Source organism: Typopeltis vanoorti, chromosome 23 (assembly GCF_054136105.1).
Source record: "Typopeltis vanoorti isolate ZY-2024b chromosome 23, IOZ_Tvanoo_1.0, whole genome shotgun sequence".
In the NCBI taxonomy this organism is placed as follows: Eukaryota; Metazoa; Arthropoda; class Arachnida; order Uropygi; family Thelyphonidae; genus Typopeltis; species Typopeltis vanoorti.
The window spans coordinates 93,092,735-93,109,902 of NC_143571.1; the positions used below are offsets into that span (position 1 = coordinate 93,092,735).

Here is a 17,168-nt window from a genome sequence, read left to right on the forward strand (position 1 = left end):
TTTTGTCTTTTCTCTAATTAGTCAACCTAGCATGGGAATTTTCTTTTCTCACTGCTGCTGATACCACTGACACATCACTTCATCAACAATCTCTGTTCTTAGTTTTGTCAGTGTCTTTTGCATACTCAGCATCTTAGAAGATTCGATGCAGATGAAAAAAAAAAACTTTCCTTTCTTGCTAAAATATCACAGTATTGAAATCTGATATCTGGGTACTCTTCCTTCAATCTTTTTTATAATTGTGATTTTCTGTTGAATGTTTAATATCATCCGTTTTCTTCCCTTATTGCTAGGTGACAAATCAGATACCATTCCACTATTACTTTCAATAAAACTAAAAATTAAAGAGAACAGTACCATGTTGCAAATAAAATTCGATGTCATATATATATATATATATATATATATATATATATACACACACCTCCTTACCATTCCTGGATGTAATGATTACACGATGCTCTGAAAGATTAAAAATCTCTATATATAGGAAACCTACTCATACCAATAGATATCTACATAGTCATTCTCATCGTTTCCCACCACAGAAGCTTGGAACTATATCTACCTTAGGACACAGAGCACGCTCTCTTTTGAATGAACCAGATGAACTCCAGAAAGACAGAAATCACCTCTCTCTTATCTTTAAACAAAATGGATACTCCGAAAAAACAATTAAGAAATTTCTTCTGGATCTTCCTAGGCAGTGCACCACAGAAACTAATAATTTTAAAGGTAGCATCTCCATCCCATACATTAGCACAGTCTCTAACAAATTGGTAAGGTCCTTAAAAAATACGACATTAGGACGTTTTTCACCACACTCCCAAAAATCCGTTCTCTTATCAGCCATCCAAAACCTATTCATCACAATCTAAAATATCCAGGTGTATATAAATTATGGTGCGATTGCAATATCCCTTATTTTGGACAAACCAACAAATCTATTGAACAACATATAGAGGAGCGTAAGAGAGACATCTCCTATAAAAGATAAGTTTTTTTGTAACTGCATTGTCCAGTCATGTTCTTTTTTCAAACAATCCCAATGATGATCTCCAAAATCACTCCATTTGCTGGGATAAATCAGAAAATATTTTTTGCTATGGTGATGCGTTCGAAAGAAAAATTGTAGAATACAGGGAAATCCTCCTTAATTCTGAACATTTGAACAGCAATTTAAGTTACAACATCTCTGATAGCCATTCAATCTGCAGTTGTCAAAACTGGCGTTCACGAGAACTTGCAAGCACGCATACAACAAACAATAGCACGTTGGATAGAACAACTTGAAAAATGCAACTTTTTTTGTGTCAATTATATATTACAATTTTGCCTGTAATTCTCAGTTTTTTGTAACTTCAATTTTTATTATTGTGTTCTACCTTTAGTGGATACCTGATGAAGGCTGAAACTAGTTGTATCATTTTCATTAAAACTTAATATTTTATCTCGGTTTAAAGTCATTAAATATCTATTTTTAAAATGTACCATAACAACTGAGTAGAAGCTCAGGAATACACACACACACACATTTTTTTTTAAATAGATATTTAATGACTTTAAACTGAGATAAAATATTAAGTTTTAATGAGAATGATACAACTAGTTTCAAAATTTTACAGCCTTCATCAGGTATCCACTAAAGGTAGAACACAATAATAAAAATTAAAGTTACAAAAAACTGAGAATTACAGGCAAAAATGCAATACATAATTGACATAAAAAAACGTATTTTTCAAGTTGTTCTATCCAACACGCCATTGTCTGTTGCGTGCGTGCGTGCTTGTAAGTTCTCGAGAATGCCAGTATTGAACAAATGCAGTATGGCTATCAGGGATGTAACTTAAATTGCTGTTCAAATGTTCAAACTCATCACTGCAGCGAAAAATGTTTTCAGATTTATCCCAGCAAACTGAGTGACTTTGTAGATCATCATGAGGATTGTTTGAGGAAAGACCACGACTGGATAGTGCTGATGCATGTGATCTTTAATAGGAGATGTCTCTCTTATGTTCTTCTATACATAGTTCAATAGATTTGTTAGTCTGTCCAAAGTAAGGAATATTACAATTGCACCATAAGATGTATACACCTGGATATTTTAGGTTGTAATGAATAGTCTTCGGATGGCTTATAAGAGAATGGATTTTAGGTAGTGTAGTGAAAAATGTCCTGATGTATTTCTTAAGGACTTTAGCCAATTTATTGGAAACTGAACTAATGTATGGGATGGAGATGCTACCTTTAAAATTAGTAGTTTCCATTGTACACTGCCTAGGAGGATTCATAAGAAATTTCTTAATCGTTTTTTCAGAATATCTATTTTGTTTAAAGATCAGAGAAAGGTGATTAATTTCTTTTTGGAGCTCATCTGGTTCATTTAAAAGACAGCGTGCTCTGTGTCCTAAGGTAGAGATAGTTCCGAGGTTTTGTGGTGGAAAGTAATGAGATTGACAGTGCAGATATCTATTGGTATGAGTGGGTTTTCTGTATATAGACTTTAAATCTATCAGAGCATCGTGTGAGAATTACATCCAGGAACGTAAGGCAGTTATTTCGTTGTAGTTGGGCAGTGAATTTTATATTAGAATTCCGGTTGTTAAGATGATGAAGAAAATCCATGAGAGATGTATGCTTGTGACTCCATATAATGAAAATGTCGTCAACATAATGTCTCCAAAGTTTCGGCTTAAGTGAGAAGGACGACATGTGTTTCGTTTCAAAATCTTCAAGGAAAATGTTTGCTAGAACCGGGGATAAAGGGTTGCCCATTGTTAGGTCTTGCTTCTGTTTGTAAATGGATTTCCTATATCTGAAGTAGCCAGATTGAATACAATGCTTTTAATAAAGCAAATATCTTTTTCGACAATTTGTTCTTTAGTAATGTTAATACCTCCTCAGCAGGGACGTTAGTAAATAATGTCAAAACTTGCTATGGTATGTCCAATGGCACGTTGGATAGAACAAATTGAGAAATACATTTTCTATGTCAATTATGTATTGCATTTTTGCCTGTAATTCTCAGTTTTTTGTAACTTCAATTTTTTATTATTGTTCTACCTTTAGTGGATACCTGATGAAGGCTGTAAAAGGCTGAAACTAGTTGTATCATCATCATCAAATTCCTGCCATGTACCCTCAAGGGGTGTACAGGATATGATAGTACTACATGAAAAAAATTACATCATTATTAATTTCCTATCTACAATTTTCCTCCAAATCAGTCTGTTACTTGTCAAGACTCCAACATTATCAGATCTTATATTTCTATCGTCTAAAGCACTTTGTACCGTATCAATCCACCTATATCTTGGTCTTCCTCTGGGTCATTTTGCTGCCAACTTGGCAGAGAACACTTGTTTTGCTAATCTTTCCTCGCCCATTCTGTTTAAGTGACCATACCACCTGAGATTAGCTCTGCTAACACATTCCTGGATGCTGACAATGTCAAGTTCTTTCCTAATATCCTCGTTTTTAATATGATATTGCCATTGATGCCATCTGTTCATGCCTATAATCTTTCTCAGGACTCTCGTATCTGTGGTCTCTAGTCTTTGGTCAAGTGTTTTACTTCTGACCCAGCTCTCAGATCCAAAAGTTAAAACTGGTTTGAACACTGTCTTGTATACAGCTAATTTAGTGTTACGACTAATTTCTCTCTTATTCCATATGAATTTATTCAGTTGACTTCCCACCATACCAGCTTTGCTGACTCTGTTGTCTATTTCTATATTTAATTTACCATCTTCAGTAAAAATCGTGCCTAAATAGCTGAAATGTTTTACTTGTTCAACAGGTTCTCCATTCACAACACAGTTGACATTTTCAATGATTCTGCTTATTTTCATTGTCGTTGTCTTTTTATTGCTGACCTTCATACCATATCTATTAAAACAGCTATTCAATTTAGTCAGAGAATCTTGCAGACTTGTAGCGGATTTATTTAGAAGTATAACATCATCCGCATAAAGCAAAGAGCTGACATTAACATCTCCAATTTTGATATCATGTTTAATACCACTTTCCTTCATAATGTGATCCATATAGATAATGAATAACAGAAGGGATAATGTACATCCTTGTCTCACACCAGATTTAACATTAAACCATCTTCCTGTACTACCTTCAATTCTAACTGCTGACTTACAACTCAAATAAACACTAAGTATTGCTTGATATAATGCCCCATTGACACCATATAACTGCAGCGTAATGAAAAGCTTCTCTCTTGGCACCTTGTCATATGCCTTTTCCAAATCGACAAAACTTAAATACAGATCTTTGTTATATTCCCATGCTTTCTCGACTATTTGTCGTAAAGTGAAGATCTGATCCTGACAGCCTCTATTTGGCCTGAATCCAGCTTGTTCTTCACCAAGCTTTTCTTCCACAATTCTTCTCAACCGTTTCTCAAGTATACTTGCATAGATCTTGTCAGGAACACTCAGTAGAGAAATACCTCTGTAATTCTCACATGCAGTTTTATTTCCCTTTTTATATATGGGTACTATGAGAGCTCTACTCCAATCATCGGGGATTTGTCCCTCTGTCCAGGCTTTCTGAACTATGCAGTGCAGCCACTGTAAGACTCTTATACCACCATACTTCAGCATTTCTGGTCGAATATCATCTACTCCTGCTGCCGTTCCACATTTCAAGCCTTTGATGGCTTTTTCTACTTCAAGTATGGATATGTATTCCTGACTGCATGCCTGGTCAGTGTTTTTTAGCACTGTGCTGTCATCACTGCTTGTTTCATTTAGCAGATTTTCAAAGTAATTACTCCATACTTCAAGGATATCTTTTTCTCCCATTTTCATGTTACCTTTATCATCTCTAATTCCTTTTACAGCACTCTTTCCTCCATTTCTAAGCTTCTTCAACAAACTCCAGAATATTTTGCCACCTTCTTGATATTTATTTTCTATATTCTTGCCAAAGTCCTCCCATAACTTTTGTTTAGCTAGTTTTACACAGTGTTTAGCATTCTTGCATTTGTCTCTATATTCTCTAAGAGCACAAGCTGACTTATTTGACAGGAACTTTTGATATGCTTTCTTCTTTTCCTTCACTGCCTCTTTAACTTCCTGTGTCCACCAGGGAGTTCTGATTTTTTTATCCTTACAGACAACCTCACCACATGCCTCTCTGGCAGAATCAATCAATGCTTTCTTCAGAGTTTGCCACTGAATCTCCAAGGTTTGATTCCTGTTCTCAAACTCTTTCATTTTATCTTCAATAATCTTTGTGTATTTTAGTCTACAGTTCACATCTGAGAGTTGCTCAACTTTTATTCACTTTAAAACTTTCTTACATGTTATTCTTTTCAATATTAAATTCAATTTTATCCTGCTCAAGACTAAATAGTGATCACTTCCAATTTCAAATCCTCTGTACACTCTGGTGTCCTGCACCAGGGAGAAAACATCACTATCAACAATAACATAGTCAATGAGACTTTTCTTATTCCTAGCCTCTTCTCTCCATGTGAATTTGTGCACATTTTTATGTTGGAACATGGTGTTAGTAATAACCAGTCCATGTCCCGAGCAGAAATCCAACAGATATTTGCCATTATTATTAGCTTTGCTCTTTTCTCCAAATTTTCCCAAAATATTTTTGTATGTCTCACAATCATTTCCTACTTTGCTATTTAGATCCCCAACAAGGACCAAGTTTTCATTTTTCATTGTGTCAGTTGCTTTTTCTAAAGCCTCAAAAAACTCCTCAGAAGGTTCTACCTTAGTAGAACCTTCTGTGGGACCATAGGCACAAATAAGTCTCATTGTCCAGTTCCCCATTCTCATATTTGCCCACATTACTCTACTTGAGAATGACTGCCATTCAAGAAGATTACCCTCGTATTTTGTGTTGAATACTATGGCTACTTCTTCTTTTCCTTGATTGTCATTGCCTGAATATAACATTTTGTATTTATTGCTCAGAAAGATCTCACCAGTTTTGGTCTTTTTTGTTTCGTTGTTGTGTTATTTGATGTGAATGATACTAGTTGTATCATTCTCATTAAAACTTAATATTTTATCTCGGTTTAAAGTCATTAAATATCTATTTTTAAAATGTACCATAACAACCGAGGCTCAGGAATACACACACACACACACACACACACATATATATAAAATTATATATAGGTATACCACAGCACTGTATATCAGGTCTTGGAATATACAATGGTTCTATGAAATATGTCCAATAAGCTCACCATATGTCTGACATTAAACCAATTAAACAAAAACTATCTTATGATATTTCAAGAATAAAAACATTCTACTCCAAATTTATTTTGTTCAAAGAGAGAGAGAGAGATGGCATAGAGCATGTGTGTGTGTATGTGTGTTTGGGAGCGAATAAGTGTAAACAGAATTAGAGGAGTTCATTCCTTATGTTTAAAGATATTTCAAACAAACATGTCACTTTCTCTCATTTATATCATACTTAAACTTAAACACTGTTTATTATGTGAAATGTGTGAATTTTAACCTAGATGTCACTGCTGACAAGGAAGGTACTAGATCTCTGTCATGAATTAAATTAGTTTATTATTATTATTATTCAGGCCTCCATGGAGTCAAAAGACTCATCGTGGGAGGTCCTTCCTAAGAACATAAAGTCTGTCAAGACTCATCGAGGGGAGGTCCCCCTTAAGAAACACAAAGTCTATCATACCACTCCTTAAACTCATTGACCGTTCTCGCTCTCACCACTCCATCAGGCAATGCATTCTACGGTTCAACCACCCTCCACGCAAAGAAACCACTCCTCACCCTCTTGCTCACAGTTTCCTTTCGTAACTTCCAGGGATGGCCGCTTGTAATCACTTGTAATGCCAAAACATCATGCAGTCCGTGTGTACACAACTGACACGTGACAAAGTCTCAATTTGGGAATTATGACCTTGAGCTTTGGTTTAAGCTATCCTCTATGTCATCTATACTAAATTAATCCCCTTTCCAAAATTTTCTAAGAATTAACTCGAATCTTTAATTTCTTATTTCACGTGTAAAAACTAGCCTCTCACATACAAAATCCTATGACTAATCTTCTTTGCTTTACTTAACCTTATTTATCATATCACAACTGTAATAAAATTCCCTTCTTTTTTCTTATTTAGTTCAACAAACAATTTCAGCTATATTTTTCACTTGGATACAAGCATGTTTATCTTTCTTTTTATTTTTTGTATTCATTACTTTCAAAGGCTTTTAGCGATATCTGCTTAGGATATTGTTAAGAGCTTGCTTACTTAGTTATCTATACAAGGTTTTTATTTCTTCTCTTGTTACATCATGATAACTGAAATTTTCACATTCTTAAGTTATCAGGGTGTAACAATCTGCAACAATAGTCAATAAAACTTTTATTTCTTGTCATTTCTTCATGTAAATTTATTCACATCTTGTTGGAACATGGTGTTAATGATGATCAATCTATGTCCCTACCTGAAATCTACCAGGCATTTTCCATTATTATTGGCTCAGTCCTATTCTTCAAAGTTTGCAAATTTTCAAGATTCAAGTTTCTCAATTTTCCAGACATTTTTGTATGTCTGGTATTGATTTCCTACTCTGCTGTTTAAATCTCCAACAAGGACTTCTATTTCTTTGTCAGCTGCCTTCTCTAATGATATGAAAAATTCTTCTGTGTGAGTGCAAAGGAATTTTTCTATAGAACCTCTGTAAAATCACAGGCACAAATAAGTTTTATTGTCTAATTCTCCATTCTGAAATACGTCACTCTACCTGAAATTTCCTATCAATGTTTATTTCTTGTTCTTCTGGTTTAGCATTGAATGTTATGCTTCACTTCTCTGATCATTAATGCTCAAATATAACATATATTGGTTATTTAGCAGAATCTGACCTATTTTAGTTTCTAATGTCAGTGATCCACTCATATTGATGTGATACTTCTCTAGTTCTTCTACCAGTCTGGTTTCATTTCTGTTTGCAGACGGTTCTTATGTTCAGCTGTTCTGATGCTAAGTGTTTATTACAGTAGCTAACTTTTCACTTTTTGTCTTGTTTCCTGACAAAGACAGCAGAAGCCTTGTTTACTGGAAAATGCTTAGCTGGCATGAAATTTCATCATTTTGTTTAACCCAATAATAGAATATGAATAAGTTGGGTAAGTTCCAGATTGCTAGCCTATCCTCATTTATTTCTTATCCAAAATGTTTACCCCAAAATTTCCAAAATGAACATCAGTAATGTTCATTTTGGATAATAATTTCGGAAAAACTCCAGTTGGTTCCTTTAGCTATTGTGATTGTTTTCTCCCAGTTATCTAGCTTTGACCCTAAAGCAGCTCCACAAAGCATTTCTCTCATTTGAGAGATTAAAACAAAAACTGTACAAATTCTTCATGTCGATGAGAGCAGTTCTGTCCAGATTACTTTAGTTGTCTCACAGATAATCCATTTTTTCCCCCTTCTGTGCACTGAACTCACATTCTTCACTTTCATCTAAGTTTACAAAAATGCAAATAGCTGCTTTTTAGTGAATTTATAATTTCACCATATTAGTCCCTTCTTTTCATTCTGGTTGTCTCCATTATATAAGATAATTCAATTTAGCACAAAAAATCCATTAATGCACTTACTTGATAGTGGAACAAAGGCATCATCTTGACTTTGGAAACGCCATTTCAGTATACCGACATCAGAATTAAGAGGGAATGGCTTACTTGGATTTTTCAAACCAATTTGTTGTTGAGATTTAAACAGTTCTTTATCTATATTTGGATGTGTCTAAAAGCAAACAAATAAGGGGGAAAAATAAACATGATTAAATTGAAATAGCTTTCCTTTTTTATATATATTATTATTTTACTGGATAATTAAATGAAAAATTCTTAAATCTTTAATGTATGCTAGCTACATTAAATTAGCAACAAGTAATGAACTCAAATGGCTGCACATCCACTGAGCCCCTGTTAGCAATAGTTAGCCATTTGCTATTTATAGAATTGAAGTTCCTAATTTTTTTTTTTTCTATGAAAAGAATGTTATAGCAAAAGTTGACCATCAAATCAACATTCCACTCTGACTGATTGACTTTTCAATCAGTCAGAGCAGAATGTTGAAAAAAGAAAAAATAATGAGAAACTTCAGACATCATTCCTGTTCCTACTCAAGAAGATTTTTGGACAAGGAGCTTGACACAACACAAAACTTCTGCACTCTAAAAACCTAAGCGTTCTTTCAGCAGTGAGTCATTCCGTCTGAACTCAAATTTAAACTGAAGCTGCATTACTTCTTATTTTGATGAAAGTGAATTATTTGGTTGCCCTATCCTTTAGATGGAAGAAATTTGTTTTTAGATTTTTCCTGGCATCCTATTAATTGTGGTGACCATTTTTATTTGGAAGATCCATAGAATTTTTACCATTTCTGAGGTTTTTCAAATTAATTATTACTTAATTTCTAGATTATCCAATTACTGATTTTTTTTATTGTCATTTAATGCTCAGAGTGTGTATGTTTTAATTTCTTATTTGCAGTTTTATTTGTTTCAAAATCTAAAAAAGGGCTAGCTTTGAAGGCCAAAAAGTTATGTAAAAAAAAAACTTGGAAATTTTATGAGAGATACTCTTGATGGGTGACTATAAAGCAAAACCAGTCCCATTCTGGTATTTTCATCTCTTCAGCTAGGCTGAAGAGATGAAAATACCAGAATGGGACTGCTGAAAAAATAAGAAAGCTACTTTTTTTGGTGTTGTTGTCATATGTGAATTTAGTACAGGCAACTCCAACTTCATGAGTTTTATGTTCAAGAATCAAATAAATCGAAAATATGAACATTAAATGCAATAAATAGATATTAAACGTTCATAAAGAATGTTATTTCAAAGGGTACTTAAGGTCAAAGCTGTATAACTTTAAAGGAACGTGGAGAACTGACCAGGGCTTCTGACCTACTGTCTAATCCTCACCTTCTCATAGTGCACCTTGCCTAGGTGCACTATGAGAAGGTGATACTCACTGCAATGATGGGCTGGCAATTTGGGATTTAGCTGACCATATTTTATTCTTATTGGCTTAAACCATAAGTAAAATAAACGGTGCAACATGACAAAATTTCATGCTGGTTGTAGCGCACCCAGTTAAACAAGGCCCCATTGTTTTCGCCAGTGAACAAGGGCAAACAGTGAAAACCAGCTAATGGGAGAAATCTGGAAACACACCCCAACTCAACAAAACCATAGTTCAAGATCGGTACTATCAATATAAGAAGCCTCAATGGCAAAGACATGGAACTAGCAGAAGAATTGGATAAGTACCAGATCGACATAATAGGGGTGACTGAAATAATAAAAAAAAAAGACAAACACTGGTGAGCTTTCTAAGCAATAGATACAAAATATTATATTCAAGCAATCACAATCAGGGAAAAGGAGTAGCTATAGTATTCAACACCAAATACGAGGCTAATCTTCTTGAATGGCAGGCAATATCAAGTATAGTGATGTGGGAAAATATCAGAATGGGGAACTGGACAATGAGGCATATTTGTGCCTATGGTCCCACAGAAGGTTCTACTAAGATAGAAGTGGGGGAATTTTTTGAAGATTTAGAGAAAGCAACTGACACAATGAAAAAGGATGAGTTGGTCCTTGTTGTGGATCTAAATAGAGTAGGAAACGATCATCAGACATACAAAAATATTTTGGGAAAATTTGGAGAAAAGCTAATAATAATGGCAAATATCTGTTGAATTTGTGCTCAGGACATGTACTGATTATTACTAACACAATTTTCCAACATAAAAATGTGCATAAATTCACATGGAGAGAAGAGGCAAGGAATAAGAAGTCTCATTGATCAACATTAACAACAATAACATTGACTACGTTATTGTTGATAGTGATGTTTTCTCACTGGTGCAGGACACCAGAGTGTACAGAGGATTTTAAATTAGAAGTGATCACCATTTAGTCTTGAGCAAGATAAAATTGAATTTCATGTTGAAAAGAAGAACATGCAAAAAAGTTTTAAAGTGAATAAAAGTTGATCACATATCAAATGTGAACGATATACTAAAATACACAAACAGTATTCAAGAAAAAAATAAAAGTTTGAGAACAGCAACTTAACTTTGGAGGTTCAGTGGTAAGCCCTGAAGAAAACATTGATTGATTCAGCCAGTGAGGCATGTGCTGATGTTGACTGCAAGGACAGAAAAATCAGAACTCCATGGTGGACACAGGAAGGTAAAGAAGAAAGCATATTGAAAATTCCTGGCAAATAAGTCAGCTTGGATATGTTAATCTCAGCTCTTTACTTTATGTGGATGATGTTATGCTTCTAAATAAATCCAGTGCACATCTACAAGATTCTCTGACTAAATTTAATAAGTGTTGTAATAAGTTTGGTATAAAAATCAGCAATAACAAGAGAGAGAGAGAGAGAGAGAGAGAGACAATGAAAATAGGCAGAAACATTGAAAATATCAACTGCATCGTAAATGGAGAACCTATAAAACAAATAAAACATTTCAGCTACCTAGGATGAATTTTTAGTGAAGATGGTAAATTAAATATAGAAATAGACAACGGAATGAACAAAGACTGTATGGTAGGAAGCCAACTGAATAAATTTATATGGAACAAGAGAGAAATTAGTAAACACTACATTAGCTATATACAAGACAGTGTTCAAATCCAAGTTAACTTATGGATCTGAGAGCTGGGCCAGAAATAAACTTGACCAAAGACTAGAGACTGCAGATATGAGAGTCCTGAGACAGATTAAGGGTGTGAACAGATGGCATCAATGGCAACATCATATTAAAAATGAGGATATTAGGAAAGAACTTAGCATTGTTAGCAACCAGGAATGTGTTAGCAGAGCTAATCTCATTTGGTATGGTCACTTAAACAGAATGAGAAAGGAAAGACTAGCAAAACAATTGTTCTCTGCCTTTATCTTTTGTGCAGACCAACACAATGATTTGGCTTTCACCGCCATGTTGTACCAGCGGGTTAACAAAAAGAAAATATGGTGGTATCAAAATTTTTCAGAGGTGCTAAATTACATAATTCAGAAATGTCTGGTCAGAAGCTTTAATTCCAGATGACTAGAGTGGAGCTATTATAGTACAAATCTATAAAAATAAAGGAAAACAATGTGAGAATTATAAAAATAATTTTCTAATCGAGTGTTCCAAGTAGGAGTTAGGCAAGCATACTTGAGAAGCATTTAAGAAATTTGGAAGAGAAACCAGGAGAAAAAACAAGCTGGATTCAGGTCAAAAAGGGGTCATTCAAAATCATATTTTTTAATATAATAAGATGAATAGTTGTCTTATTATGGGAATATAACAAGGCTCCATTTAAGTTTCATAGACCTGTGAAGGGCATATGACAAAGTGCCAGGAGAAAACCTGTTAAAAACAATATAATTACTATCAAAATGCACCATATCTCTATTCTTAGAGATATGGCTGCATCTCTAAGGTGCAGCATATGTAGTCTCTTATTTGGAGTCTACATATACTGCATTATACAGGAAATTCCTTAATGATATTGAATAACTGCTGCAACCAATTTGGCATAAAAATCAGAAAATAAAATGATATAAGCTATGCAAATAAACAGGAAAATTGAAAATATTTGTATTCTGAATGGAGTACCTAGAACAAGTTTTATTGATGACGACAAATTAAATTTGGAAGTAGCTAATGGAATAAGGAGCTGTGTTAGGAAAAAGTCTAGTTTAAACATTTGTACAATGCTGAAAGAATGCATTTTTCTCTTGGTATAGTTTCTCATGTTTGCATATACTTCTTTGCTGCTAAAGAAAACACGTGGGTATTTTCCAAACTGCTGAGCTGCGCATTATTATCTTTTGAATTAAAATGTATATAACGTTTGAATTCCACCTGGAGGCATCGGATAATTTGTTGTTGTTATGTTCCATTGAGTCGTTTTTCGACTCCTGGTGATTCTATGAACATACATTCTCCATTCAGATCTGTCCTTGGCCACATCTTTCAGAATTTTCAAGCGCATTCCAGTTGCTTCTTTAACTCCATCCACCCATATAATTCTTGGTCTTCCTCTTCTCCTGCTTCCATCAATTTTAGCAAGCATCATCATCTTCTCCAGACTGTCATTTGCTTGCATAATATATTCAAAGTATGACAATTTTTGCTTGATGAACATAGCTTCGAGGAAGCAATCTGGCTTTATTCTGTCTATCACTGATTTATTGGTTTGCTTTGCAGTCCATGGTATAAGCATCTCCAAACGCCATAATTCAAATGCATCTATCTTCCTTCTTTCACTCTTTATCAGGGTCCAACTTTCACATCCATACAGTACCACAGGGAATACGATTGCTTTCACGATTCTGATTTTTGTTGCGAGGCTAATATCTTTAAAGATCTTGCTTAAATTTGTAATTGCTTTCTTTTCTAGTAATAATCTTCTAACTCCTTCAGTACAATAACCATCTTGATCAATTCGGGATCCTAGGAGCACAAAATTATTAACTGCTTCCATTTTCTCCCCATCTATTTCAAAATCATTAAGTTCACATGTTGCCATAACTTTTGTCTTTTTGAGGTTAAGTTTAAGATCATATTTAGCACTTTCTTCTTTAACTTTCATAATAAGTTCCTCCACATCTTCTTTGCACTCTGCTAGCAAGGTAGTATCATCTGCATACCTCAAATTATTAATATTTCTTCCACCAATTTTAATTCCAACTGAAGATTCCTCCAGCCCTGCCATTCTTAAAATGTATTCACTGTACAATTAAACAGGTACGAGATAAAGCACATCCGTGCCGCACCCCTTTTCCTATTGTGAAATACTCAGTTTCTCCAAGATCTGTTCAGACAGTAGCTTCTTGTTCATAATAAAGATTCCTCAGAAGGATAATGAAATGCTCTAGTACTCCCATTGTTTTTACCACATTCCACAGTTTCACATGATCTACAGAGTCAAAAGCCTTGCTATAGTCAAGGAAACAAAGGCAGATATTCTTTAGATATTTCTGTGCTCTTTCTATTATCCATCTCACATTGGCGATTTGATCTCTTGTTCCTCTACCTTTTCGAAATTCTGCCTGTTCATCTGGCATTTCTCTCTTCATGAATGTTTCCAGTCTTTTTTGCACGATCTTAAGTAAGACTTTACTTGCATGAGAAATCAGTGTTATAGTTCTGTAATTTTTGCACTCTCTTGCATCGCCTTTCTTCAATAAAGGTACATAAACTGATTTTTTCCATTCTCTAGGCCATTTAGTTGTGATCCAAATTTGCTGACATAGATCTGTTAAATTTTTAACTGCCTCTTCTCCTAGGGCTTTGAGCAGCTCAATAGGTATTCCATCTCCTCCTGGTGTCTTCTTACTGGATAGCTGTTGCAGTGCCCACCTCACTTCAATCTCCAGTGGTACTGGCTCCTGTGTATAATCCAGCTCTTCAAATTTCTCAGTAATTTTGGAGTCCTTTCTGTAAAGGGACTCTGTATACTCTTTCCATCTTTCTTTGATGTCTCAGCTTCTGTAAGATATCCTTTGTGTTTACTTTTCAATACTGTCACCTTGGCACTAAACTTCCCTGTTAGTTCTTTGATCTTTTTGAAAAGATCTCTTGTTTTGGTCTTCTATTTGTTGACATTCCTGGTTAAAGTATTTTTCCTTGTCTCTTCTGGCTTGTTGTTGAAGCTCTGCATTCAAATTCTGTACTAACTGCAAATTTCCCATGGTCTTCATTTTCCTCCTTTCCTGAGCAGTTTTGACACTGCTCAGGAAAGGAGGAAAATGACAGCCATTTAAACTTCTTCTTCTTACAAACTGCTGGAATATTACTCTTTGCTCATGTTTTAATTATATCTTTAATCTCTTCCCATAGTTCATCTGGTTCTCTTTCACAGAAATTGAGTGTGTTGAATCCGCTGTGTATACTAATATTGTATTCAGCTGGTATGTTTCCAAGATCATATCTGATTGACATTTGTGTTGTTTTCAGTTTCCATAATTTCACATGTATAGTAGCCACCAATAACTCATGGTCTGTTCCACAGTCTGCACCAGGAAAAGTCTTGACATACTGAATTGTACTTCTCCATCTTCTTTGTCCAAGTATATAGTCAATTTGATTTCTGTATTGGCCATTTGGTGATATCCATGTGTACAATCTTCTTTTGTGCTGTTTAAAGCAGTTGTTAGCAACAAACAAAGAATTCTCTGCACAAAACTCAACTAGTCTCTTCCCTGCAGGTGTTACGAATACCTAAACCAAAACGACCTGCTATTCCTCAGTCTCTCCCACTTTTGCATTCAAATCTCCGATAAGTAGCCATAAACCATGCTTCGGTGAATAAGCTACTCTAAACTTGTGCTCCCACATTTTATCATGAATTAATCATTAAATGGAAATCTTAACAGCAGGTACTAAGGAGTGGATTACTTCCAAAAGTACTTATAATGCATTAAATCAGCCACATGTAAGTAGTGCCTGCTATGCCTACTGTACAAAGCAAAGATGGTAGCAACCAAAGCTAATACCAAGCGAGCATCTTGTGTCTCGCCAGTGCAGCACCATCGATAAACCTACAAATTACAGCTGTAAAACTGGTGTCACAGATAAAAAATAAGAAGTATATTCTGTGAGATCTGTTGCCACTGGCTGCATGTTTCCTGTTCAAAATAGATAAATTGGTGCACAAGCTATTTATTGACCTCAACAGCCCTTTTTTTTTTTTGTTCATTCACTGTGCCTCTCTTCTGTAAAACAACTCCTGAACATAGGTAAACGAGTCGCAAACCTCGAGCAGCACATGAATGCTATGAATGAAACTTTTTCCTTCGAAATACGAGCAGTGGAGGCTAACCTTAAACAAATTGACAACTAGTGCTGCAACGCTCATTCACAAACAAGTTCACCCTTGTTTGCGAATGAACTCTGTGGCCCAATCGCATCGACGGTATACAACTCGATGGAGGCCAAAAACAAAAAATTAAACGCCGTTATTCTGAACTTTCCAATGGAAAACAATTAAAAGAAGACATCAACAAATTAGCTGAAGAATGCAACATTGATTCCAAAAATATCATCAGATGCCATTGTTTCAGGCCCATAACTAAAAGAAAGGCCAGAATGAACTTTCCACGCCTCAAAAGTGATGACACTCCGACAAGTACATCTAATTAATAACAGCAATCAACAGCAAGTTGAAACACACTTGCTCCCAATCGTGTATATGTGCTCGACCAGACCTAACATTTGTACAGTGGGAAAAAAGACACCATCTTTGAAGAGACTTGAAGAAAAATGTCAAAATGGAGACACCAGTTGGATCATCAACTACAAGCAAGTTAAAATTGGTGCAAATATCAAGTGACACCACTAGAAGCCACCATGGAAATCATTATGCATGTACTGCATAGGAAATGTGCAAGACTCTTGCAGTCAAATATATGCCTCACAGGACCTTGCATATCCACTTCACCAACATGTGTGGTCTAAACTCCAACCTTAATGGTGTCCACAAACACATTCAGTCAACGAAATCCCACCTACTCTTCCTGGCAGAAACACAAATCTCATCCCCCCCCCCCCCAGCACTTTTATCTCAACCTTTCAAACTATACTCTTTAACTCCTTTCGACCAAAGGCTGGTGTCTGCACATACATCCACTCTGACCACCAAACTAATATAAAAACTTGTATATACTCTCTTACTCCACTGCTACTTATCCCACAACCTGGAAACTGGCCTATATTCAACCCATTCCCAAGAAGGGTGACAAATCACTGCTGTCCCCACCTACTGCCCTATTTTGCTTACCTCAGTCCTATAAAGTAACACGTTAACTGCCACGATACTAATTTTTATTTCCATCTTCACAGGCCACTGGGAATAATAACAAGTTAACCTGTGAAACAGATATGTATCACATGGCACTAGCGGAACGTGTGTGTGTGAGGCACACTTGTTGCACATGGTAGTTAACGTGTTAAAAATCCCAAGAAATTATATAATTGGTTTAATCCTTTATCTCAGTGTAAGCAAACAAGTTTGTGCCTGAACTATTTTCAGGACTGGGGCAACTCATATAAAGAAGCTCATGACTTTACATCACTTGCCTTACTATCCTATAATGCAAAGGACATCTGCTTGCATACATGTATAAT

At 35.2% G+C, this 17,168-nt stretch overlaps 1 protein-coding gene across 1 annotated transcript in view; it reads right to left on the minus strand.

Annotated features, from left to right (window-relative positions):
* Window positions 1-17,168, minus strand: part of deltaCOP (coatomer subunit delta) — a 165,896-nt gene that overhangs the window by 43,010 nt on the left and 105,718 nt on the right. Inside the window, exon 9 of the mRNA XM_090412650.1 lies at window positions 8,623-8,770. Coding sequence (XP_090268776.1) covers window positions 8,623-8,770 — 148 coding nt within the window. The remainder of the gene's footprint in view (window positions 1-8,622; window positions 8,771-17,168) is intronic.